The sequence below is a fragment of the Arvicanthis niloticus genome, chromosome 1, assembly GCF_011762505.2.
Source record: "Arvicanthis niloticus isolate mArvNil1 chromosome 1, mArvNil1.pat.X, whole genome shotgun sequence".
Lineage (NCBI taxonomy): Eukaryota > Metazoa > Chordata > Mammalia > Rodentia > Muridae > Arvicanthis > Arvicanthis niloticus.
The window spans coordinates 164,490,003-164,515,394 of NC_047658.1; the positions used below are offsets into that span (position 1 = coordinate 164,490,003).

The 25,392-nt window shown below is 40.9% G+C and overlaps 1 protein-coding gene across 1 annotated transcript in view; it reads left to right on the forward strand.

Annotated features, from left to right (window-relative positions):
- The window catches only part of Ccdc172 (coiled-coil domain containing 172), a 50,957-nt gene that overhangs the window by 19,448 nt on the left and 6,117 nt on the right, over positions 1-25,392 (forward strand). Inside the window, exons 5-7 of the mRNA XM_034490109.2 lie at positions 9,418-9,519; positions 10,102-10,204; positions 24,830-24,917. Of these exons, the coding sequence (XP_034346000.1) occupies positions 9,418-9,519; positions 10,102-10,204; positions 24,830-24,917 (293 nt within the window). The remainder of the gene's footprint in view (positions 1-9,417; positions 9,520-10,101; positions 10,205-24,829; positions 24,918-25,392) is intronic.

The window sequence follows — 25,392 nt, forward strand, 5'->3', positions numbered from 1 at the left end:
AGTGAGTGTATACCATGTGTGTTTTGTGATTGGGTTACCTCACTCAGGATGATATTTTCTAATTCCATCCATTAACCTAAGAGTTTCTTGAATTCATTGTTTTTAATAGCTGTTGTGTAAATGTACCACATTTTTTGTATCCATTCCTCTGTTGAAGGACATCTGGGTTCTTTCCAGCTTCTGGCTATTATAAATAAGGCTGCTATGAACATAGTGGAGCATATGTCCTTGTTATATGTTGGAGCACCTTCTGGGTATATGCCCAGGAGTGGTATAGCTGGGTCCTCAGGTAGTGCTATGTCCAATTTTCTGAAGAACCGCCAGACTGATTTCCAGAGTGGTTGTACCAGCTTGCAATCCCACCAACAATGGAGGAGTGTTCCTCTTTCTCCACATCCTCACCAGAATCTACTATCACCTGAGTTTTTGATCTTAGCCATTCTGACTGGTGTGAGGTGGTATCTCAGGGTTGTTTTGATTTGCATTTCCCTGATCACTAAGGATGTTGAACATTTCTTTAGGTGCTTCTTGGCCATTTGAGTTTCATCAGTTCAGAATTCTTTGTTTAGCACTGTACCCCATTTTAATAGGGTTGTTTGGTTGTCTGGGGTCTAATTTCTTGAGTTCTTTGTATATATTGGATATTAGCCCTCTATCGGATGTAGGATTGGTAAAGATCTTTTCCCAATCTGTTGGTTGCCATTTTGTTCTATTGACAGTGTCCTTTGCCTTACAGAAGCTTTGAAATTTTATGAGGTCCCATTTGTCAATTCTTGATCTTAGAGCATAAGCCATTGGTGTTTTGTTCAAGAACTTTTCCCCTGTGCCTAGGTATTTGAGGGTCTTTCCCACCATCTCTTCTATTAGTTTCAGTGTATCTGGTTTTTTGTGAAGGTCCTTTTATCCACTTGGACTTGAGCTTTGTACCAAAACATAAGAATGGATCGATTTGCATTCATCTACATGCTGACCTACAGTTGAACCAGCACCATTTGTTGAAAATGCTGTCCTTTATCCACTGGACAGTTTTAGCTCCTTTGTCAAAGATCAAGTGACCATAAGTATGTGGGTTCATTTCTAGATCTTTAATTCTATTCCATTGATCTTTGTGGCTGTCTCTGTACCAATACTATGCAGTTTTTATCACTACTGCTCTGTAGTACAATTTGAGGTCAGGGATGGTGATTTCCCCCAGAAGTTCTTTTATTGTTGAGAATAGTTCTTGATATCCTGGGTTTTTTGTTATTCCAAATGAATTTGCAAATTGCCCTTTCTATCTCTATGAAGAATTGATTTGGTATTTTGATGGGGATTGCATTGAACCTATAGATTGCTTTTGGCAAGATGGCCATTTTTACTATATTAATCCTGCCAATCCACGAGCATGGGAGATCTTTCCATCTTCTGAGATCTTCTTCAACTTTTTTCTTCAGAGACTTGAAGTTCTTGTCATACAGATCTTTCACTTGCTTGGTTAGATTCACACCAAGGTATTTTATGTTATTTGTGACTATTGTGAAGGGTGTTATTTCCCTAATTTCTTTCTCAGCCTGTTTATCCTTTGAGTAGAAGAAGGCTACTGATTTGTTTGAGTTGATTTTATATCCAGCCACTTTGCTGAAGTTGTTTATCAGGTTTAGGAGTTCTCTGGTGGACATTTTAGGGTCACTTAAGTATACTATCATATCATCTGGAAATAGTGAAATTTTGACTTCTTCCTTTCCTATTTGTATCCCTTTGACTTCCTTTTGTTGTCTAATTGCTCTGGCTAGGACTTCCAGTACTATATTGAATAGGTAGGGTGAGAGTGGGCAGCCTTGCCTAGTCCCTGATCTTAGTGGGATTGCTTCAAGTTTCTCTCCATTTAGTTTGATGTTGGCTACTGGCTTGCTGTATATTGCTTTTACTATGTTGAGGTATGGACCTTGAATTCCTGATCTTTCCAAGACTTTTACCATGAAGGGATGTTGAATTTTGTCAAATGTTTTCTCAGCATCTAGTGAGATGATCATGTGGTTTTTTCCTTTGAGTTTGTTTATATAGTGGATTACATTGATGGATTTCCAAATATTGAACCATCCATGCATTTCTCGGATAAAGCCTTGTGGGGAGCCGACAGAAGGCGGATATCATCCTTGCAGCCATCTTGAGCCATATACCCTGATAAGAGATTTGATTACAATAGCCTACAACAGCTGAGCACACTCTGATACCATATTGCTTTAGATGCCCAGGATCTTCCCTTGGGTGTGTGAGACTTAAAGCTGAGATTTAGAGCCAAGACTTAAGGGCGTGACTTAGAGATCAGATTTAGAGAGAAGGCCTAAGGGCATGACTTAAAGGCGTAACTTAGAGGCATGGCTTAGAAGTGAGACATATAAAAGGCAAGAGGCAGACAGAAGAGTTCAGTACAACTTGAAACTAGGAATTAGGTTAGAGAGTACAACTTAGAGTGCAACTTGGAGTAGGGATTAGGCATTGAGGAAGAAGACACTTGGACTAGAGAACTCGGAAGAAGAATTATTAGACATTAGGCACTTAGCACTTGGAGGAAGAACTTGGAACTTAGAGGCACTAGGGACTAGGAACTCAAGACTTGGGACTTGGACTAGGAAGAAAGACTGAAGAATAAATGGGATTGAATCACACTCTGTCTGGTCTCCATTCTTCGAATCCATCCTCACTCTCTCTCTTGCTGAACCCTGACCTGCAGACCTAAGCAGCTTGGGGCAGTGCAGGCTCTTAACAGTTTAGCCCCCAAGGCTTTTGGCAGTGTGGTTTCCAACACTGATAGAGCAGTCCACATTTTTGGCCCCCAAATGTGGGGCAGCTCGGGCTGCAACAAAGCCTACTTGATCATGATGGATGATTGTTTTAATGTGTTGTTGGATTTGGTTTGTGAGAATTTTATTGAGTGTTTTTGCATCAATATTCATAAGGGAGATTGGTCTGAAGTTATCTTTCTTTGTTGGGTCTTTGTGAGGTTTAGGTATGAGCATGATTATAGCTTCATAGAACGAATTGGGTAGTGTTTCTTCTGTTTCTATTTTGTGGAATAGTTTGAAGAGGATTGCAATTGGGTCTTCCTTGAAGGTCTGATAGAATTCTGCACTAAAACCATCTGGTCCTGGGCTTTTTTGGTGGGGAGACTGTTAATGACTGCTGCTATTTACTTAGGGGTTATGGGACTGTTTAGATGGTTTATTTGCTCCTGATTTAACTTTGATACCTAGTATCTGTCTAGAAAATTGTCCATTTCATCCAGATTTTCCAGTTTTGTTGAGTGTAGGCCTTTGTAGTAGGAGCTGATGATTTTTTAAATTTCCTCAGTTTTTGTTGTTATGTCTCCCTTTTCAGTTCTGATTTTATTAATTTGGATAATGTCTCTGTGCCCTCCTTTAGTCTGGCTAAGGGTTTATCTATTTGTTAATTTTCTCAAAGAACCAGCTCCTGGTTTTGTTGATATTTTGTGTAGTTATTTCTATTTCTACTTGGTTGATTTCAGCACTGAGTTTGATTATTTCCTGCCATCTACTCCTCTTGGGTGTAGTTGCTTCTTTTTGTTCTAGAGCTTTCAGGTGTGCTGTCAAGTTGTTAGTGTATGCTCTCTCCAGTTTCTTTTTGTAGGTACTTAGAGCTATGAGTTTTCCTTTTAGCACTGCTTACATGGAGTCCCACAAGTTTTGGCATGATGTGTCCTCATTTTCATTAAATTCTAAGAAGTCTTTAATTTCTTTCTTTATTTTTTCTTTGACCAAGTCATCATTGAGTAGAGTATTGTTCAGTTTCCACGTGTATGTGGGCTTTCCATTGTTTTTGTCATTATTAAAGACCAGCCTTAGTCCTTGGTGATCTGATAGGATGCAAGGGATTATTTCAATCTTTTTGTATCTGTTGAGGCCTGTTTTGTGACCAAATATATGGTTTATTTTGGAGAAGGTACCATGAGGTGCTGAGAAAAAGGTATATTCTTTTGTTTTAGGATGAAATGTTCTATAGATATCTGTTGAATACATTTGGTTCATAACTTCTGTTAATTTCATCATGTCTCTGTTTAGTTTCTGTTTCCATGATCTGTCCTTTGTTGAGAGTGGAGTGTTGAAATCCCCCACTATAATTGTGTGAGGTGCAATGTATGTTTTGAACTTTAGTAAAGTTTCTTTTATGTATGTGGGTGCCCTTGCATTTGGAGCATAGATGTTCAGAATTGAGAGTTCATCTTGGTAGATTTTTCCTTTGATGAGTAAGAAATGTCCTTCCTTATCTTTTTTGATTACTTTTGGTTGAAAGTCAATTTTATTTGATATTAGAATGGCTACTCCAGCTTGTTTCATGGGACCATTTGCTTAGAAAATTGTTTACCATCCTTTTACTCTGAGGTAGTGTCTGTCTTTGTCACAGAGGTGCGTTTCCTGTATGCAGCAAAATTCTGGGTTCTGTTTATGTATTCAGTCTGATAGTCTACATCTTTTTTTGGAGAATTGAGTCCATTGATATTAAGAGATATTAAGGAAAAATGATTGTTGCTTCCTGTTATTTTTGTAATTAGAGGTTGAATTATGTTTGTGCGGCTGTCTTCTTTTGGAGTTGTTGGAAGATTACTTTCTTGCTTTTTCTAGGTTGTAGTTTCCCTCCTTGTGTTGGAGTTTTCCATTAATTATCCTTTGAAGTACTGGATTTGTGGGAAGATATTGTGTAAATTTGGTTTTGTCATGGAATATCTTGGTTTCTCCATCTGTAGTGATTGAGAGTTTTGCTGGGTATAGTAGTCTGGGCTGGCATTTGTGTTCTCTTAGGGTCTGTATGATATCACTCCACAATCTTCTGGCTTTTGTAGTCTCTGGGGAGAAGTCTGGTGTAATTCTTATAGGTCTGCCTCTATATGTTACTTTACCTTTTTCCCTTATTGCTTTTACTATTTTTCTTTGTTTTGCACATTTGATGTTTTGATTATTATATGATGGAAGGTATTTCTTTTCTGGTCTAGTCTATTTGGAGTTCTGTAGGCTTCTTGTATATTCATGGGTATCTCTTTCTTTAGGTTAGGGAAGTTTTCATCTATAATTTCATTGAAGATATTTACTGGCCCTTTAAGTTGGGAATCTTCACTCTCATCTATACCTATTATCCTTAGGTTTGGTCGTCTCATTGTGTCCTGGATTTCCTGGATGTTTTGGGTTAGGCGCTTTTTGCATTTTACATTTTCTTTGACGGTTGTGTCAATATTTTCCATGGTATCTCCTGCGCATGAGATTCTCTCTTCTATCTCTTGTATTCTGTTGGTGATGCTTGCATCTATGACTCCTGATCTCTTTCCTAGGTTTTCTATCTACAGGGTAGTCTCCCTTTGAGATTTCTTTATTGTTTCTACTTCCATTTTTAGATCCTGCATGGTTTTGTTTAATTCCTTCACCTGTTTGTGTTTTCTTCCAATTCTTTAAGGGATTTTTTGTGTTTTCTCTTTAAAGGCTTCTACCAATTTACCTGTGTTATCCTGTACTTCTTTAAGGGAGTTATTCATGTCCTTCTTAAAGTCCTCTAACATCAACATGAGAAGTGATTTTAATTCTGAATCCTGCTTTTCTGGTGTGATGGGGTGTCCAGGGCTTGCTATGGTGAGAGAACTGGGTTCTGATGATGCCAAGTAACTTTGGTTTCTGTTGCTTATGTTCTTGAGCTTGCCTTTCACCATCTGGTTAACTCTAATGCTACCTCCACTCACTGTCTCTGACTGGATCCTGTCTTTCCATTTATCTTGCTTGTGTCAGAACTCCTCAGGGTCCAGCTGTCTCTGTGATCCTGTGATCCTGAGCTCCTGGGTGGAAGAACTCCTGGGACTCAGGCCACCTCTGGTATCCTGAAATCCTGCTGCTCTGAGTGCAGTGGTTCCTCTAGGATGGTTCAGGATATGTTGTCTTCACCGGAGCAAACCAGCTAGGTGTTCATTGCTCTGAATGTAGTGGCTCCTCTAGAAAGGTGTCTGCTCCAGCCAAAAGGACCAAGTGAGGGGCAGAAGGGCTCCTTTTTACTTTTATACCATTTGAATTACATGCAATTATTCAGGTCAGTTCTAGGTTGAGAGACTAGCAATATAATAGATGCAAATAGTAAAGGAACAAGGAAGACAATAAACACAAACAGTCAAAGAACAAGCAAGGCAATAAACAAAATTCCATGAGCACTCCCATGATCACTGTTTCTAAGGGCATATCAAGATGAACAAAATATCTGAGCCTACTTCCCTGTCCTAGCCCAAAGTCATTTTCATGTCTGAAGCCTACTTCCTTGTTCTAGCCTAAAATTTAGATTCATGCCTGAGAATACTTCTTTGTTCTAGCCTAATATTTAGATTCCTGCCTGAAATTACTTCTTTGTTCTAGCCTAATGTCAGATTCCTGCCTGAAGCCTACTTCCTTGTCCTTGGCTAATGTCATATTTCTGTCAAGCAGCCCATTTCCATGTCCTTGGCCCATGTCAGATTCTTGCTGAGCAGCCCCAAAAGATCTCTGCCCCTCCCCCTTTCTTATTTTATTAACAAGAGTGAGCCTGTCTTAGGTCATTCTGACAAGAATGCCTTCCTTACCCATCATGGAATATGCATTATCAAAAGCAATGCACTTCTGTCTTAGTTTGGTAAGGCTCATTGCAGAATCTTACCCATCCTTGGCTTGCCAGCCTTTTAACTTAATAACTCTGTCTGGGGGTCCATTTTCAGGTTCAAGCCATGTACTTTGGCTGCCAACATGTTGCTAAAGACAAGAGAATCAAAAAGAGAAGTTATAATGACTCTTGTGTTGTTCTTGTGAATGTGACCAGTTATTCAGACTCAATTATGGACTGGTCTGGAAATCAATCCAATATTGGAAATAACAGTCTTCATTTGGAAGTCCAGTTCTGGACATTTTCAGAGACATATATAGAAGTTAGCTGAAGTTCTCTATTATGTTAGCAAGAGATAAAAGTTGGGGCATGATCTCGATTTCAAACAGGTGTTAGCACATGTGTTAAGGCTCTTTTAATTATCAAGTTAAAATTAGTTTTTTCTACAGTATTTAATGTGAGTTGCGTTCATTGTACATCTTTTAATTGTGTTTGTGTTCTGAAATCTGGCATGTCAGTTATGGAGGTCTATCAACCAGCTTTTGTTTTAGTGACCTGAGTATCACAGAACTTTGGTATTCTAAAAATATCCTGCAAATACTGGAAGAAATGAGTCAGGCTTTAAGCAAAAGCAAGAGGGTAGTAGGCTTGATTATTGCTGGTATAACAGCTTTAATTACATTAATTGCTAGCACCACTGCTTCTGCAATTCCTTTGACACAAGAAGTTAAGACAGCTAATTTTGTTAATCATTTAGTAAAAAATGTTACTAATGTGTTGACTATACAAGAGGATTTAGATAGGCATTTGGAAGAACAGATTGATGTTCTTTATCCTATTCAAATTATCAGAAGGAGGTTCAGAATTTGAGGGTAAGGAATCATTTCAAGTGTCATGCCAAATACCAATGGATTCATGTTAATTCTAAAATTTACAGTGGTAGTCACTATATTAGGAAAAAGTTTAAAGACCCTTGCAGTATATTTGGCATAATTCTAACACCTCTCTGGATGTTTTAACTTTACATAGTATGACTTTCAAAAATGCTGCTTTGCTGGGTGTTGATGCAGTAGATACTGGTGATAAAATTACTCAAGGCCTGAGCTCAGTATTTCTATTTTGGTCAAGCTTCAAGAATGGCATAGATAGCTTGATCATACTAGACCTTTTTGTCCTGGGAATACTTTTATTCTTGCCCATCATGTAAAATATATCTTAAAAATGATATTAAGCATATTTACCCCTAAAGATATAGGAAAGGTCAAATGCAGCTTAATACCATGAGCCATCAAGAAAGTGGAAATCAGAAGTGCTATGGACTAGCCCAATTGTGTAACACGCCCGTGGTAGGATGGCAAGGATGCAAAGACACTGAAAACTTCATGCTTTGCTGTGGACAGGTCATGGGCACAACTGCTTCAGGAAACAGGTTATTCCTTAGCACATTCATCCTAAAAACACATGAATTCAAAATTCTACATGTAGGTATTTAAAAGAATCAAACAGCAACCACATAAGAACTTGTACAAATGTGTTCACAGAAACACCAAAGTAGCCCCAATGTTCAAGCAACTCCAGAGTGTATCAGCTGCTGAATGCCAAAAAGATATGTCTATATAGTAGAATTTTGAGGGGTTCATTTAAAAAGAAAAGAATAAAAACAGATATATGTTCAGCATAGACCTTAAGATCATTGCCCTGTATAAAGTAACCCAGACACAAAATTACACACACTGTGACTCTTCTTCTGTTCAGTGCCCAGAATAGGAAGACAAATCCAAACAGCAGGTGCAACAGTGGATGCCCAGGAGGAGGAAGATCTGGGGAAACTAAGCACTGCTAACAGAAGTGGAGCTATGGAGAGCTCCCAAATAGTGGGAGCAAACGAGGGTTGTATAACGTGCTACAATCTGCTGAAGTGTGTGCTTTAAAGGTTTAATTATATGGTAGTTATATGTCAATAAAAGATGTTTTATGAAAACAAAAGGAACCCTGGGGATTCACAGTATCTGATTAGGACAGTTCCCTAGAAGGTATTAAAGCCAGAGAGTGCGGAAACAGTGGAAACAAAACTGAGTTTTAAAAGTCAGAGGCCTGTGTGTGATTGGAGTCTCAAAATCTGTGGCAGAAGATGAAACCTAAAGGAAACGGGCTTAAAGTTGATTGGTGTTCCCTGGGGAGCAGGCAGTAGGTGGAGGCTGTTAGGTAGAGGACACTCAAGTGGCATGGCACGAGCTTGTAGCCATTGTCTGGACAGGCTGTGGATGCCCCACCGAGTGTCAGTTACAAAGTGCGGCTTTCTTAGCATCCTGGCAAGTTGTGAAGTTTTATTTGTTGTTAATGGCATATTTCTGCATTCATTTTGCTAGCCTGTCATACTAGTGATTACTGCATGCTGGTTAGTTTACTAAAGACAGCTCCTGAGGTGATCAGGGGAGACCTGTTGGGACTTAAAATTGACCATATGCTGCCTAGATTTTTATTGAATGGCAAAACATTAGTCATGGTGATCTATTTAAAGACACCAAAGTCTAGATGCTTTCTTCTGTTTGTCTCTCTATATTTTCAGATTTGTATTTTCTATTTCTATGAATAATGAATGTTGTTCTGTTTTTATGAGCATGGCACTGCATGTGTGAGCTGCTCTGGAAGTCTGCGTAGTTCAATGGTATCAATTCTGAGTCACAAACATGCTATCTGTTTTTAGTTCTGTCTTCAGTGTCTCTTCAGGGATTGTTTTCAGTGTACAGATTGTTTACCTCTGTGATTAAATTTATCCCTGGGTAACTTTGTGATGCTAACTGTATTTGTTTCTAGAGATGAAGTCAATGGAATGTAACACTGGCCAGTTACGGGAACTTCAAAAACTAAAAAGTGAACTGTTACAAGAATTATTTACTCTCCAGAAAAAGCTTAAAGGTACTAGCTTCAGGAATCCATTTATCTTACTGACAAATACAGTATTGTGTGTATGACTGTGCTGCATCAGTGTCTAAAACTGTGCTGTCACTGTGGACAGTGCTTCTGCTGTTGTGTAGAAGGAATGGGTCAAACGCACAACTGAGTCGGTCAGTGTTAGAGCTGGGTTTGTCTATGTTGTTTGTTTTTCCCATTATGGGGACTGACTGAGTTTAGGGTGCACAAGCTACATGAGTTACACTCACCACCGAGCCCCGTGTCCTCAGTGCTTTACTATTTTGCATTTCAAGAAAAGTCTTAAGTTGCCCATGTAGTCCTTGAACTTGCAACCCTCCTGCCTTAGCTTCTTACATAGCTGGGGTTATAGGCCTGCGCCACAGGCCGGGCTAGAGCTGGTACTCATTGTGTCCAGATTCCATGAAGACTTTTGTGCCTTTAATTGCTATGTTAAATTAGAAAATAAGAATTGCTGTTATGTGTATTTGGTATAGAGCACAAAAGGTCAGAGTTATTCATGAGTCACTGAAGATAACCTCTATGTTCAGTCTTTCAATGACTGTAGAAATGTTCTTAATTGTTTAGTTCTTAAAGATGAAGAGACTGAAGCCATTTGTATCACCAGACACCTAGAGGCAGAAAAAATCAAAATAAGAGAAAAGCCTCACCATGATCCCGAGTGTGTGCGGTAAGCAGCTTTTAGTGCTTATTCATAAAGTTAAATAGATTTCAGTATAAAGCTGAGAGTGTGCTTTTAAAACCCGAGATAAAGTCATCATTTCTGTTTGTGTGTGCCCTGACACTTGCTGATAGGCAGACATCCCCTGGCCAGAGTGTGCTACACCTCAGCTCGCAGCACAGAGCTGACAGAGACGATTCAGTCCTGCTCTCTGTCTCATGGATTCTTATGCATGTCTTGGGAGGTAATGCAACTCCTTCCTGTCGTTGCAACATAGTTAATATGTCTGTAGTCTAGAATAAAGTACAGCTTACGTTCTTACTGTACGTGTACTTTACATTTGCTCTGGTTTGGTTCCTAAGAAGTAGAAATGTTTTCTGTGTGGAGTATGTCTGTGCTTTACTCTTCCCGTGTAACACAATAATGACTGAAGTCTGACTGACTGATGTCTGTCATTACACCGCCATCAATGCAAGGGGTTGGGGGAGAACTTGAAGTCTTCTATTTGATGATAATTTATTATTATTCATGGTCACCTTTGCCAGTGTTGTTTAAAAGATTCTTCACAGGATTCATAGAAAAGACAGACTCAATACTGAATATACATCAGTAAAAAAGCATCAGTGTGGGCCTCGTCCATTTCTAATTGACTTCCATTGAGAAGTCAATGGAGCTCGCTTGCACATAAGTCTCACAAGAAGTATGTCCACCAAAGCTGAACAAACACTTCATGTTAACAGTGTACTGCCTCTGGCCACCATTGTAAGAGACTATGAGAAAATATTTGCAATTTAATTTTGTATTAAGTTTTATAAGTACAAAATATCAGCCTCTTGGGGCAGCGTGTGTGATGAGGGATGGGTTTCTGTACCGACAGTCTGCTCTTAGTTTCTGACACTTGTTAAATGCAGAGTCCACTGGTGTCATGGCTCTTGGCTGTGGATAGGCTTCCAGTGTGAGCTCAGGCTTTGTCCCTGGGTCACAGGCATCTCCCCTGAGTTAATACAAAACACCCAACTCTGAGAGAGAACACTTTTTCCTTTACAGACGGTAGCAGGAAGTTTGGGGAAAAAAAAAGCATCAGTGTGGGCCTCGTCCATTTCTAATTTGAGTACTTACTAATGTGACACCAATGCTTATCAACTTACATTTTAAATCATTTGGGATGTGCATTTTTCTCTTATTAGTATATTTCATAAAAAAGCCCTAAGTATAAAGAAAATAAAAGCATTGAACATTAGAATTTTTGGAAAAAGATCAACCTTGCATTAGTGGGCTATCAAGAAGATATTGCATTAGAGAAAAAACAAAAAAAATTGCATTAGTTTTATTGAACCACATCAAAAAGGCCAAAGTTAAGCTGGTTATAGTTTTAATTTGGATTTAACACCTTATTTATATATGTTTAAAGGTATATTGAATTTTATACTAGCTGCATTTTTCTTAAATTCTCAGATTTGATCTCTTTTCAGGGTAGATACAATGTTTACAGCAGTGTTTCCAAGACTTGGTACTATTTAAAATTTAGGCCATATCACTTTTGTTTTAGGTTCTGTCCCATGCATTGTAAGGTATTTAGTAGCTGCCTTGTGCCCAGAACACTCCTCAGATCTGACGACACTAACGAGGCCTGCTGTGTCAGTGCTGGGTGTTTAAGAAATACCAAACTTATAAAACCTTTGATTAACATTTTTAAAAATTGCATAAAAGCAAAAAGGAAAAGGGGGCATGGGATAGGGGTTTTCTAGGGAGGGGAAATGGGGAAAGGGGATGGCATCTGAAATGTAAATAAAATATCCAAAAAAAAAAAAAAGTATTCCTTGCTACAATTCTACTTTTACTAGAACATGCTATTCTGTTTGTCCATTTCTTCAGTAGTCCCCTTTCTTACCCAGTTTACTTTCTTTGGTTCCAGGTGCCTTTGGCAACTGTGGTCTGGAATTTTTTTACAAGTATCTTTGCATATATACAATCAATCTCTCCCCATATGTGAGGGAGCATTCCAAGACCCCAGTGGCTGCATAGAGCTATCATCCCAAACCAACTATGTACTGGTTTTTGTTGTTGTTGTTTTAAAATTGTTATTTATATGAGTACACTGCAGATGTCTTCAGACACATCAGAAGAGGACATTGGATCCCATTGCAGATGGTTGTGAGCCACCATGTGGTTGCTGGGAATTGAACTCAGGACCTCTGGAAGAGCAAAGAGTGCTCTTAACTGCCATATCTCTAGCCCATACTGTTGTTTTATAAACATATATTCCTATGAATGTTCAGTCTATACAACTAATAATAAATAGACCAGTTGTTATAATGTTCCACAATAAGATTTATTTCTGGAATTTTCTATTTGAAAAGATTAGACTCTAGATATCGAAAACTAGTCAAAGAGGTAGGAGTGTGTGTGTGTGTGTGTGTGTGTGTGTGTGTGTGTAAAAACTTGTAAGTATTATGGTTTATATTTTTTACAGTTAGTCTGTTTTTCAGGTGATTTGATGTCATCTTTAATGCTGAGTACTAACTTTGTATTTTACAATAGCAAGGAATGATCGGGCCTTCTGTCGGTACAATTTCTCTAGTTAGAAAGATCACAATGCTTACTTATTTCAAATATTTTGTTTTAAATAAGGTGGAATGAGTTAACACAAGCGAAATGCAGAACTGGAGACAGGAGCCGAGGGAGCCTTGAGTGACAGCACAGAGTGAGGCTAGGTCTTGTGTAAGGGTGTGATGGTTGACGTGGGGTGGGTCAAGGACATGGGAACTGGCAGAGCTTTCCTCAGGCTCAGCAGCAGTGTGTGCAAGAACTAATAACACCTGCAGCTTCCTCCCTCTTCCTTGGTAGCCACGACCTGAGGCTAAACCCTAAAGACTCTCTCTGAAACCAGCTGGCCCCACCCCAGTGCTGTGCCTAATAGAAGTCAGGGATTCTGGGCTGCTTAAACAGCTGGTGCTGTGTCAGCAGAGGAAGCACAGCCCACCCAATACCAGCTTCTCTGTAGGTCTGTCTGTCTGTCCTTCCTATCTTCATTCCCTCATTGTCCCAGTCATGTCTGTGGGACTAAGCTGTGAAGGACGAGGTGGTTGGAGAATCTTAGTGGGTTTATTATATAATCCAGAATGGGGATAATTCATCAAAAGCTCCTTGAAAGTTTGTGTGATTGATTGACTAACTTCATTCATATAATCTAGAAGACAGAGGGCATAAAAATGTGAGTATGGATAGGCAGTAAGCCCAGGGGCTCATTTCTACTTGCTAGGTCGGTGGTCTTGGGCAAGCGATCACTTATGCCACAGTCTCCGTGTTTATAGTGTAAGGTTAACAGTAGAACAGTCTGCCTCACACGATGATGTAAATAGAGGGTCTCAGTGTGTGTGAGCTCCGTAGAGCAGAGATCAGTGCATAGCATGCCCCGTCACCATGAGGTAACTCGAGTCGTGCTTTTCCACACTCCTGCTGTGTCTCCTCACTCATTTGCTTTCTCACGGGTCTCCCTGAGGTTCCACACGGATTCCTGTTTGCTTCGCATTCTACCTGGACTGTTTCAGCTTCATGGTTACATCATCATCTAAACATAACTTCCAAACCTTTGCCCAAGTCTGTCTTTCTTACTCTTGAATCCACCAACTTTGAATAGAAATACAAAAATGAGCCTGATAAATATTTCTCTCGTTGAACAAGTAGATCAATGAAATAAAAAACCCTTATTTAAAGCCTTCACAGTCTCTAGCAGCCATTGTTGATCTGTGGGTCTCGGACCTGTGCCTGTCTCCCATTCTCTGCCCAGCATCTCACAGCCCAACCCACTTCCATACTTTGCTACTTTCCCTGTGGATGTTTCTTATTTCCCCTCTTGTGGTTCCATTGCTTCTACCCATGTTTACTCTTTCACTGGTCTCAGTCACAGTCACTTTCTGCCTGTCTTGCCTGTGCCCTGGTAGCCTGCGGTCTTATCATTGCTTTTTATTAAAGCCACCCACTGGCTTCCTAATGAACATAATAAACCTAAAGTCCTTCTGTGGCCTAAGTGACCTCAACGTAGCCCTTCTTGCTCTGCCAAGCTTTCATCTACCTGAAGACTTTGTAATTACTCTTTTCCTTGCCAACCCCCACCCCCAAATTATCAGTTTCCTACTGAACCTGCCTTCTTCCCTACCCCACGGTGGGCAGTAACCCTTCCCAAGTATCTGTTGAGATATTTCTTCAAACAATCCCTTGTCTCTAAATCACATCACCTGTTACTTTTGGCCCCAGTGTCCTGCATGTTCCCTGTATAGTGCATCCTGTCTTATAGTTAAATGGCTGCATATGTATTTACTGTCATTGTCTGTCTTCACTGTGTGCCAGGTAAGAAGGCTCCTGTCCACTCCGGGCTTCACTGGGACCTACAGTCCAATACTATGGTAGTAAATAGAGGGAAAGAAGGCATGGGCGGACTATGAAGGGTTTCCTCTGCTCTTTGGTTCTCTGAGCTTAGGCTTTGTTAAATCCTGTGCTACAGAGACATGTCTGTCTGTCTCACTAGTCTGGAATGCCTTGTGTGTTTTTGTAGCATAGTCCAGGTATGTGGACCTGATACACACTTGTCCTTGTTACAGAGCCCGATAGTCATTGAAGTTTCACTGCAAAATACACAGTTCTTAATTGTCTGTCTTCCTTCTTCTTCCCTCTCTTCTCTCTTTGCTCCCTCCCTCCCCCTCCTTCCATGCTTCCTTCTTTCCTTCCTTCCTTTCCCCCTGCCATATTCTGTCATTTATTTTTGTTACTATATTTTTGTGACAGGATCTCATTATATAGTCAAGTTGACTGCAAAACTCAATTCTCCTGCCTCCTTCTGCCTCCACCTCCTAGCTGCTAGGATTACACATGTGTACTTCCTGGGAGTACATATGTGTGCCACTGTGGCAGTGTTTTGTTCCTTCTTCTCCACTCTAAATAGTACAAAGAACAAAATAGATCATTTTAAGTGTGGCAGGCCTTTTTCTTTTGCCAGTCAAACTTCTTCCCTGGGTGATTTGCATGTTGTATAACTAGTATTTGTATGATTGGTACAGCAATAGGCTTATGTTAGAAAGAAATCTACAAAGTCAATATGAGATTCCCCCCCCCCCCGAACACTTAAAAGACAATGTGGGTTTATGAAGAGCTTTTGCAATGGAAATGCACAAAAATTAATTTCCATCTGCTAATGAGAGATTCTGACACGTTTCTAGGCAGTAGCAAAGGCATTTGGTAGCCCCTGCCATGAAAGTCACTGTTCAGCTGGTCAGAGAGGGCAGTGATGACCCTAGGTTTATAACACATGCAGACACATTATGGGGTAGCAATACTCCCAACCCCTCTAACAGATGCACTGGCAAATGTACATTTTACATACATATTTCATCCAAATATGTATACATATTTAAATTATGAGATTAGGATATTTTGATTGAAGAAAAACTCAGTAAAAGCTGAAAGCATGACAATTTTTTTTTCTTTTTTGGTTTTTCGAGACAGGGTTTCCTCTGTGTAGCCCTGGCTGTCCTGGAACTCACTCTGTAGACCAGGCTGGCCTTGAACTCAGAAATCTGCCTGCCTCTGCCTCCCAAGTGCTGGCATTAAAGGTGTGCCCCACCACCGCCCGCCCGGCACATGACAACTTGTTAAAGCTGTATGAGCATCCCATTGAGGTTCATACGTTTTTCTGTCTGTGTGTCTGTACATGAGCATGTGTGCTCACATGTATTTACAACAGTCAGATCCGCACCCACCAGAGCAAGCTCTCAGCACTGCTCCAGACAGACCACCCAGTGCCACCTCCAGCAAGAGTTAGGACCAGCTCTCCTGCTCTAATGCTCTCAAGCCCTGCTCACCCACACCCATGACTCCAGAGCCAGATCCACTGTGCTGCCCAGTGGCGGTGTGGGGCACACTCTTCCAAGTGCTGCAGCCTGTCAGTGGCTGGGCCAGCTCTCCTTCTTTCACACCCTTGGGGCAGGCTCAACTGTCAAGGGGCTAGCCTGGCATCCAGTTTCCTGATGAAGGCAGCAAAAAGGATATGGTTTCAGCAATTGGGGCCAAAGCTGCCGACTTTTGCCAATTTAACTCTTTCTTGTTATTCCAGAGCCACAAGCTGGTGTTCTCTGGCAATTTAACTCTCTTTCTCTGGGGCCACAAGCTGGTGTCCTCTGGCAACTTAATTCCTGCTGATAGTAGCAGGGAGTAAGGAAAAATCTTAACTATTCTTTTCTCTTTAAGCTCAAGGGCCCCTTGGTGGCCAGGCAAGAGGCTTGGAGTTTGTGAACTTTTCATGAGACAGAGAGTAAATGAAAGGAAGGAAGAAAGTCAGGCAAGCATGTGTGCGTGCACACACACACACTGGTCAGGCTCAACTACCTGTTTCATCAGTTTCACAAGTGCACATGGCATACATACATACACATATGTTCATACATACATACATACAAACAGACATTTGGTGGGTGGAGCAGAGCCCCAACAGCCACACCTTATTTCTTCTCTCAGCCTCTTTTATATATTCTTACACAAAAGTTCTTCAGAAAATTACCTCATAAATGATATGTTATGCAAAAGTGGAGTTACAGAAGGATGCTGATAGTAAGTTTAAACCAGTGTTTCATTCTATAAGCTCATTATAAGTTCAAAGCAACAGTTCCACATGGCCTTGTTTTATTATAGTGCAATCTGTGGCCTCATCCTTGGAACTGACCTAGAAGGAATGTTTTCCCTTGATCACAAATCAGTCCCAAGCACAGTTCTCTTCTTAGTCCAATTTATTAAAGCTCATTGTATTCCTTATTATGCAGCCTTCACTTGCTATTCTATGAGGAGGGGGCACAGTCTGTTCTTGATTCTAACTTTATTACATCTTTCTGGCAAAACAGCTAAAACCATTTCCTTAAACTTTCTTCCTAAAAATATTTGCACCAAATCCAAAATTCTATAAAGTCATTAATTCATCTAAACAGCATTCATTAATTTATGAAAGTTCATCTTCATATTTATCTGCAGGAAATTTGCCCAATAAGGTGGGCTGACGCTCAGAAATCATTATGCTATGTAATAGTGGCAGGAAGGGCACATTTCCCAACCACACCTTTGCCATTAAGGCCAACTCCACTGTGTTGATCAAGTGAGCTACAGGACCTGTTGTCCCACCAGTGAGGGCCAGGAACAGCTCCCCTACTTTCAGGACCTTGGGGACCAGCTCTCCTGTGCTTTCACCCTTGAGGCTGTGCCCCTGCTATGTAGGGCCCTCCCCTATGTCCTACTGTGCTGCCCAGGCGAGGTGCAGGGCCCAGTCTCCAAAGGGCTGCCACTAGTAAGAGATGGGGCTAGCTCTCCAGATGCTGCAGCCAGTGAGGGGTGCAGTCAGTTCTGCCCCACCCCTGGACATCTACATGGTCCTAGGTGGCTGCTCAGATCAGGAATGTTCTCATGGTCTCTAGTAGTCTCATGCCAGTAGAGTCTCCATATAAATTAATACAGAGAAATACATTAAGAAAGTCAGGCCATGGAAAACTCATAGAAAGTAGAAAAGATGGCCTGGTGGCTAGGAGAGGGCTCAGTAATTGCTTGCCCCATGGCATGAGATCTGGGGTGGACTCCTGGCTTCCACATAGGAAACTGGTGCACAGTGGTGCACACCTGTAATCGTAGCATTGTCAGACTGATTCCGGAGGCTGTCCAGTCTGCAAAACGTCCTGTGGAAATCAACAGAGAAACACACTGTTCTCTTCTCATCTTTGCTGCTGTGATGAATGCTGACAAAAGGCAGCCTAGGGAGGAAAGGATTTATTTGGTTTATACTTCCAGGTCACAGGTTATTATTGTGGGGGGTCATGGCAGGAACATGAAACAGAAACCATGGGGAAGCACTGCTTACTCATGCTTGTGCTAGTGCCATGCTCAGCCAGATTCCTTGTACAGCCAGGGCCATCTGCCCAGGGAAAGAGCCTGCTCAGTGCTGCCTGTGCCCCACGTGCTGGAGTTAAAGGTATACCCCACCATGCCCAGCCTCCATTGACTTTTTAATTTGATTTATTGAGGTTTTCCCTTCCAATTTTTCCCTTCAGAATCTATCTCAACTGAATCTCTACTCATGTCTTGTAGTTCCTTTGCTTTATTAATGTGTTTTAGGTCTTGTTTGTCTTCCCAGGAGAACTTAGGGTAAAGCTGGGGTCCTACTTGTACTAGGCACATGCTCTAGCACTGAACCACATCCTGTGTATGCTACTCAAGTCTTTTAACTCACGTGCTATTCTATGTTGAGCAGTAATGGCTTTTCCTCTTAGTTGTGTGGTTGAGCTTTACCTGGTAAATGTTGAAAACATCCGCATGATTCAAAAATTAAAGCAATGTGTGAAGAAACAGACAGAGGGGCCGCCTTTATCTCCATGTTTCCGAGCAGTTCTGCTCACTGTTATGTATTACCGCTGTCCTTAGCCTCTGGCTCATCCTCCTGTGTTTCTTTTACAGAAATCACGGACAAGCACTTGGTCTTTATCTGTGATATATATAGTAGATATTTCTTGTAGATTGTAGGCTCCTTTAGTCTTTATACATACAGTTTCTGTGATATAAAATTTTAACACAGCTTAATTAAAATGTTTTTCTTTTAAATTAAATCTCATTTGTATTTGAATCATAGTTAAAGCTCTATCCGCCTGTTATATAAAGGAGTTTACCTGAGCCTTTGCCCTGTCCTGTATGGTTTTATCTTTTTAACATATAAATATTTGATCCATTTTGAGTGGATATGCTGTGAAGTACAGATCCAGTTCTACCTTTGAGATCCATTTGCAAGTTGTTGAGTTGTCCCAATGTGCTGTGCTGTGCAGTGTTGTGCATTGCAGTGCTGTGCAGTGCTGTGCAGTGTTGTGTAGTGCTGTGCAGTGTTGTGTAGTGCTGGGCAGTGCAGTGTTGTGCTGGGCAGTGCAATGTTGTGCTGGGCAGTGCAGTGCTATGCAGTGATCTGTGCAGTGCAGTGTTGTACAGTGCAGTGCTGTGCAGTGCAGTTATGTACAGTGTTGTCTAGTGTTGCTGTGCCGTGCAGTGTTGTGCAGTGTTGTGTAGTGCTATGCTGTGCAGTATTGTGCAGTGTTGTGCTGTGCAGTGCTTGCTATGCAGTGTTGTGCAGTGTTGTGCAGTGCTTGCTATGCAGTGTTGTGCAGTGCAGTGCAGTGTTGTGCTGTGCAGAGTTGTGATGTGCAGTGTTGTGCTGTGCAGTGCTGTACAGTGCTGTGCAGTGCTGTGCTGTGCTATGCTGTTTAATTATCAAAGGTTAACAGTGGGACTTAATAGTTAGCATTGTTTTTCAACATTCCAGAGCTTGTTGATTTTTTTTTCTATGTGACCTGCAGTGTTGGGGTTGGTCTTATACTGTATATCCAAATGCCGAGTTCTGTGCTCCAAGATCAGGTTGTAGTCTGGACATGGGCATTGTATTGATCAATGTGCTGTAAAGAATGCTCCCCAATAATTTTTGACTGGATGATAAAAAACTAAAGCCTGTGGCTATGCAGGAGACAAGAAGAAAGCAGAACTTGAGATCAAATGGGGGTTCTCATGTAGGGACCAGGAGGAGTAGGGAAAGGGGGAAAAAGGGGGTCACCACAAGGCAGGATGGACCATGAGCATGTGACCAGGAGAAAATCACTCTGAGGACACACATGGAGCAGGGCAAACACAGCAAAACTCAGTTGGCAAGTAACATGGAGCCTATGGCTGAGTGTAGGTCAGACTGGCTCAGGACCTACCCAGTGTAGGCTTACAGCTTGTAATGAAAACACCAGCTTTCTGTGTCTTTTATCAGGAGCTATACAGGCTAGAATGGGGCAGAAACCCCCATAAAATTACATCCATACTACAGATCACTTGCCTTATACCAAGGGGGATAAAACATGTTTGTGCTTTTATTGTGATCACATGCAGTGAATTTAACTTAGAATTATTAACATTTTTATGACGTCTTATCTGAGAAAAAGTCATCTTTACCAATATCAATGATAATAAAGTCTATTTATTTAGGTATACTAGTTTTATATTTTGCCAACTTCCTAAATTATTTTCTTTGCACTAATTTTCACTAACTTTGCATATATATAGTTGTATCATCTGAAAATTGAAGTTTTTTTCTTTTTTCTTCCAGCTTTTATGCCTTCAGTTATTTTCTATAGAGTTTAAAAAATATTTTAGTTCATACTATTAAAATTATATACTATTAAAATTAGTGTAGAGAAAATAACTAAAGGCACAAGCTCTGGAAGTTAAAAAAGGAAGAAAACATTAGGAACTAAAGTTGATAAACAAGTGTCATTTTCCCTGACCTCAGCCAGCAAATAAGACTCTTACATGGGGCCGGACATACATGTAAATAAAAAATTGTATCTTGTCAACTTTATTGTTTTAAAGTTTTTATCAGAGATACATTTTTGTATTTCAAAGTGGTTTCAGCACCTTAAAAGATAATATATTTGTTTCAAATAATTAAGATTGTTTCCAGGCCCAATAGAGAGTTGTACTGAGGATTTCACATAGGATGCAATTTAATAACCCTGGACACTTACACTAGAGGAAGACATATAAGAAATCAAACAGCCCAAAGAAGCAAAGGACTTCTTACATTGAGATGTTGGAGGGTCTGAGCTAAGTGGGGCCGGAGTCTAAGGTCTCTGAGTGCAGCAAATTAGTGCGTGTATCAGATAGAATAAAACTTTACTTTAGGGAGCAGATCTACTGACCCACAGAACCTCAGAGGAGGCTCTAGGCGGGACTGGAGTCTCACAGAGGCTCCGCACTCTTAGGCTCTGCACCCTGAGCAGCTCTTTCTTTGGTAGTTAGTGCTGTCAGCTTTATGAAATTGTGGGATTGAGCCACATGCTCACAGAATAAGCCAACCTAAACTGATGACAGTGCGGCACCCCTCCTTGTGACACTGCATTTGTTTTTCAGGTTTTTGTGTTGAGTATGGCATCATCTGCAGGGTTAAATAACAATATCCTGGTTACCTTAGGAGGGAGCTACCCATTATTCTTAGCTTTGTCCTCTACACTGAATTATGTCATCTGTGAATTATTTATTGGACTTCCAAAGGCGTTGTTTACAATGTGGTTCTTTTAAAACTTTCTAAAAACAAGACAAAGCCAAAAAAAAAAAAAAAAAAATCCCATTTAACTATGAGAACTTACATGGAAGTAACTTTAAACTTTCAAGACAAGAAGTTTAAATTAAGAGCCCTGGAGAAACAAAAGATCATTAGCTTAAAAAAATAAAAAGATCTTTCCACTCAAAAGAATTAACAAGCTGTTGGCTTTTAGAGCCTCTTTCAATTCTCTGGAGTCCAGCTGTGAGGGAGGCCCAGACCTATCGGTAGTGTTTCCCATCTGGGTGGAGGAGGGTACCTTCCCTTCCTGGGGGAAGTTTGACATGGCTTTCACTCCTCTGGGCCTTTGTAGTCTTTCTGAGGCTTGTCATCTGAATTTATGTGTTTAGTGCCCTAGTTAAATGTAACATATGTAACATATGTAACATTTTCTATTTCCTACTTAGCATGTTGTAGTGAATCTAGTTTATATTCAGCAAAATTCACCTTTTGGTTACACATGCCTGTGAGCTGAGAAACACGGACATGTAACCAGCACCACACTCAGAATCTTTCTTTGATCAGCTCAAACCTTCTCTCATGTTACAGTTCTGCCTGCTTTCCACTGGCCCTGTCTGTTCTCTAACACTAGTGATGGAAACACAGTGATGTGCCACGTGGCCTTTTGGCTCTGCTTTTAAAGTTAAGCATAGTACATTTGCAGTTCGTCCATAGCATTGCACGTGTGAGGGAGATCATAGCAAGACAGTTTATGAAAATAATGAAATACTTTAAAGCACAATACAAAGAGCTCAGATGGTGCAAGAAGCATCTTAAGAAATTAAACTTATACACACAAATTTAAATCTCTGGAAAACTGACATAAAGAGAAAATTATTCAGAAAAGAAGAAGAAAAAAGAGGCAAAGACACATTAGCTAAATGTGAAGAGAGGAACGGGACCTCTGACCTAAAGTGGGGTGACCAGAAGACAGAAAGGACATGTCATACTGACTGACCGTGAGAGCTGTCCACTTAACATAGTTGAGGCAAACGTGAGTTGATTGACTCCTCGACAGTACAAAGCACACTGAAGACGAGGCTACAGTAATGTTTCCAGGAGGTAGGGTGGGATTCCAAATAGAAAGGTAGAGTTAGCTCCAGGAGCAGCTGGGCATGGGTAAATATAAAGGCTCCTTGTGAGTGTAAGTCACTTTAGAAAAGAAACAACAGAGACAAATATTAGCCCTATATTTTAGATTTATAATATATGAAAAATGTCTGGTGATGGTAATAGAATAAAAAATTTAGGGGAAAATTGAAAATGTATTGCTGCAACATTTTTCTCTGTAAGTGCAGTAGTGTCGTATTACTCCATAAAACAGTGCCAAGTGTGTGCTGTAAACTCCAGCTGTGTAAACATTTTAAAGTAAGTATAATAAAGCCTGGATGTAGAAGTGTGCACAACTTTAATCCCAGCACTTGGGAGGCAGGGGCAGTTGGATTTCTGAGTTCAAGGCCAGCCTGGTGTACAAAGCAAGTACAGGACAACCAGGGCTGGTTATACTGAGAGGCTCTGTCTCAAAAAAAAAAAAAAAGAAAGAAAGAAAGAAAGAAAAGTAGCTGTAATAAAAAGGCTGTAGAGGAGACAATAACCACCCCCATTATAGACTGAAGGGAAGGGAAACAATGGGAAACTTATAGAATAAACAGAAAACAACTAGAAAAAACTTTATTTTGAATCCTACCATATAAGCAACTATAATATATGTAAATGTCTTTAACATGTAAATATGTGTAAATGTCTGTAACCTGCCAGCTAAAAAATAAGAGATTTTCATCTTAAAGAGTAATACAGGTGTACGTGTTTCCCACCCAAACTCCATAAAACTTTAAGTATGAGGATGTGGGCCAAAGGAAGAATGAACTGTTCTGCATCAGGCAGTACAGTGCCAACGAACTCCCTCCCCTCCCCTCCCCTCCCCTCCCCTCCCCTCCCCTCCCCTCCCCTCCCCTCCCCTCCCCTCCCCTCCCCTCCCCTCCCCTCCCCTCCTCCCTCCTGTCTTCCCTCCTCCCCACTTTTTCCTTTCTCCCTTTCCTTATTGAGTTGGGTCTCACTATGGAGCTTGGGGGAGGGTGGGGGGTGGGGGGGCACAGCACCTCTGCAAACCCCAAATGCAAGTGGTGGGGGGTGGGGGGGTGGGGGGGTAGGGGTGGGGGGTGGGGGGTGGCTCTCTTGAGAACTCCACCTGCTTCTGCCCCAGGAGTGCCATGACCTTTAACCTCCCCTGGCTGTCCCTTGTATTGTCCTTGGTGTGTCCCTTGTTATTGACACAGTTGACAATATCTCTTATCCTTATTAGACACTGGATAGCTGTTACAAATAACCTGTTAAGAGTTTGAGGTTTTCTTATGCTTATTTTGTGCCCGTTTTGTGTGTGTGTGTGTGTGTGTGTGTGTGTGTGTGTGTGTGTGTATGTGTGTTTCTTGTAGATTTGTAATTCTTTAAGATTTAGATGCTGCCTGCTTCTTGCCTCTGTTGATTGTACAGATTTTATTGCTTGGTGATGCTTGGTGATGCTTGGTGATGCTTGGTGATGCTTGGTGATGCTTGGTGATGCTTGGTGATGCTTGGTGATGCTTGGTGATGCTTGGTAATGCTTGGTGAGCTTGTTGTTTAGTTCCTGTGCATCTGTGGAGACAGTGGGTCTGAATGTGCTAAGGCTGCCCTAGAGAGGACTTGGAGTGGTTATTGTTGGCTGGCAGGGAGAAGAGCTGATCTAAGCACCTTTTCCTTGAGGGTTGGGGCTTGGCCAAGGGTGAGGTGGCTGTATCTGCCATCTTACTGCTGATGAGTTGCTTGGCCTGGTGAGAGCATTCTTGCTTGTGGCTTCTGCCCTCAGCTTCCCACAGACCAGGTAAGGCCAGGCCTCATGCTCCACCCTCGACACAGCCCAGGGCTTTGGACGATGTTTTTCTTTGTGGGATAAAATCATTAGTCATTCATTATTCTTCAGATGGAAGAGAGCTTCTTCTCTAATTTCCACAGTAAATTCAGACAAAAATAATCTTTTTTTTCAATAAGTTATTCAAAAATTAAAGGCACAATTGGTAAAAATAAAAAATTATGTTTCATTCTAGTCTCGTACAGTTTAATTATATACGTATTATATGTTATCTTTAATTTTAGAGCAAAAACAGATGTCACAAGTAATTTCTTTACTTAAGTTTGGCGTTAGGATCTAGGAAGCCAAAAGACCTGCTTAGCTGTGTTTAAGTTCTCAGGAAAACTGCGCAGAAGCCTGTAGCACTTCTTACCTTACTGTGCCTTATCTGAGATTTATTTTCTGCCTTATTTTTATGGAAGGTTTCTTTTCAAACTTCTATGTAGTTCATTTAGAGTCATAGAATAAAATTTTCTAAATACTTTTGGTTTTCAACTTGAATTCTGATATTTTTTAGATTATAAACCTGCCACTCTATTTGTGATAAAATTATTGTAAGAGTTTAATATCAAACTAACAGAGTGATTTTACTTTAAGACAGGCTCAAAAGGGAGTTAGAACTTTATAAAGCAGAAGACATGGAAAGTGTGTGCAGAGCTCTCCAAACAGAAGTAGACCTTCTGGGGTCGGTAAGCCCGCTCTTCCCCTGTCCAACAGTCCCGGCTGCTGCTAAGCCAGGCTCTAACTAGGGCACAGCACCTCTGCAAACCCCAAATGCAAGAGAGCAAAAGCAGGTGCTGTGAGGTGTCTTAAACTCCAGGAGGGTCGGCTCCATAAAGCTTGTCACCATGGAAAGCAGAATGGTTTCACACTGAGTGCTAACACATCCGACCTTCCATCCTTCCACTGAGACAGTTCTGCTGTGGAGGGCAGCTGCCCTGGTGTCTAAGGCTTGCTCACCTCTGCTTCTAGCAGGCAGGAACCATGCTAACTGCATTGAGTCCCGAGCTTTCTACTCCAGCCCGCCATGATCTGAGGGCTGTAGGAGTTCAGGTTCCAGCTCTCCCTTGACCAAGGTACAAGTGAGCACAGGCTTTGCTATACTATATCTTAATGACTAGATGGCATTAAATACTCTAAGTGGTTGCTTATTTAAACTGTTAG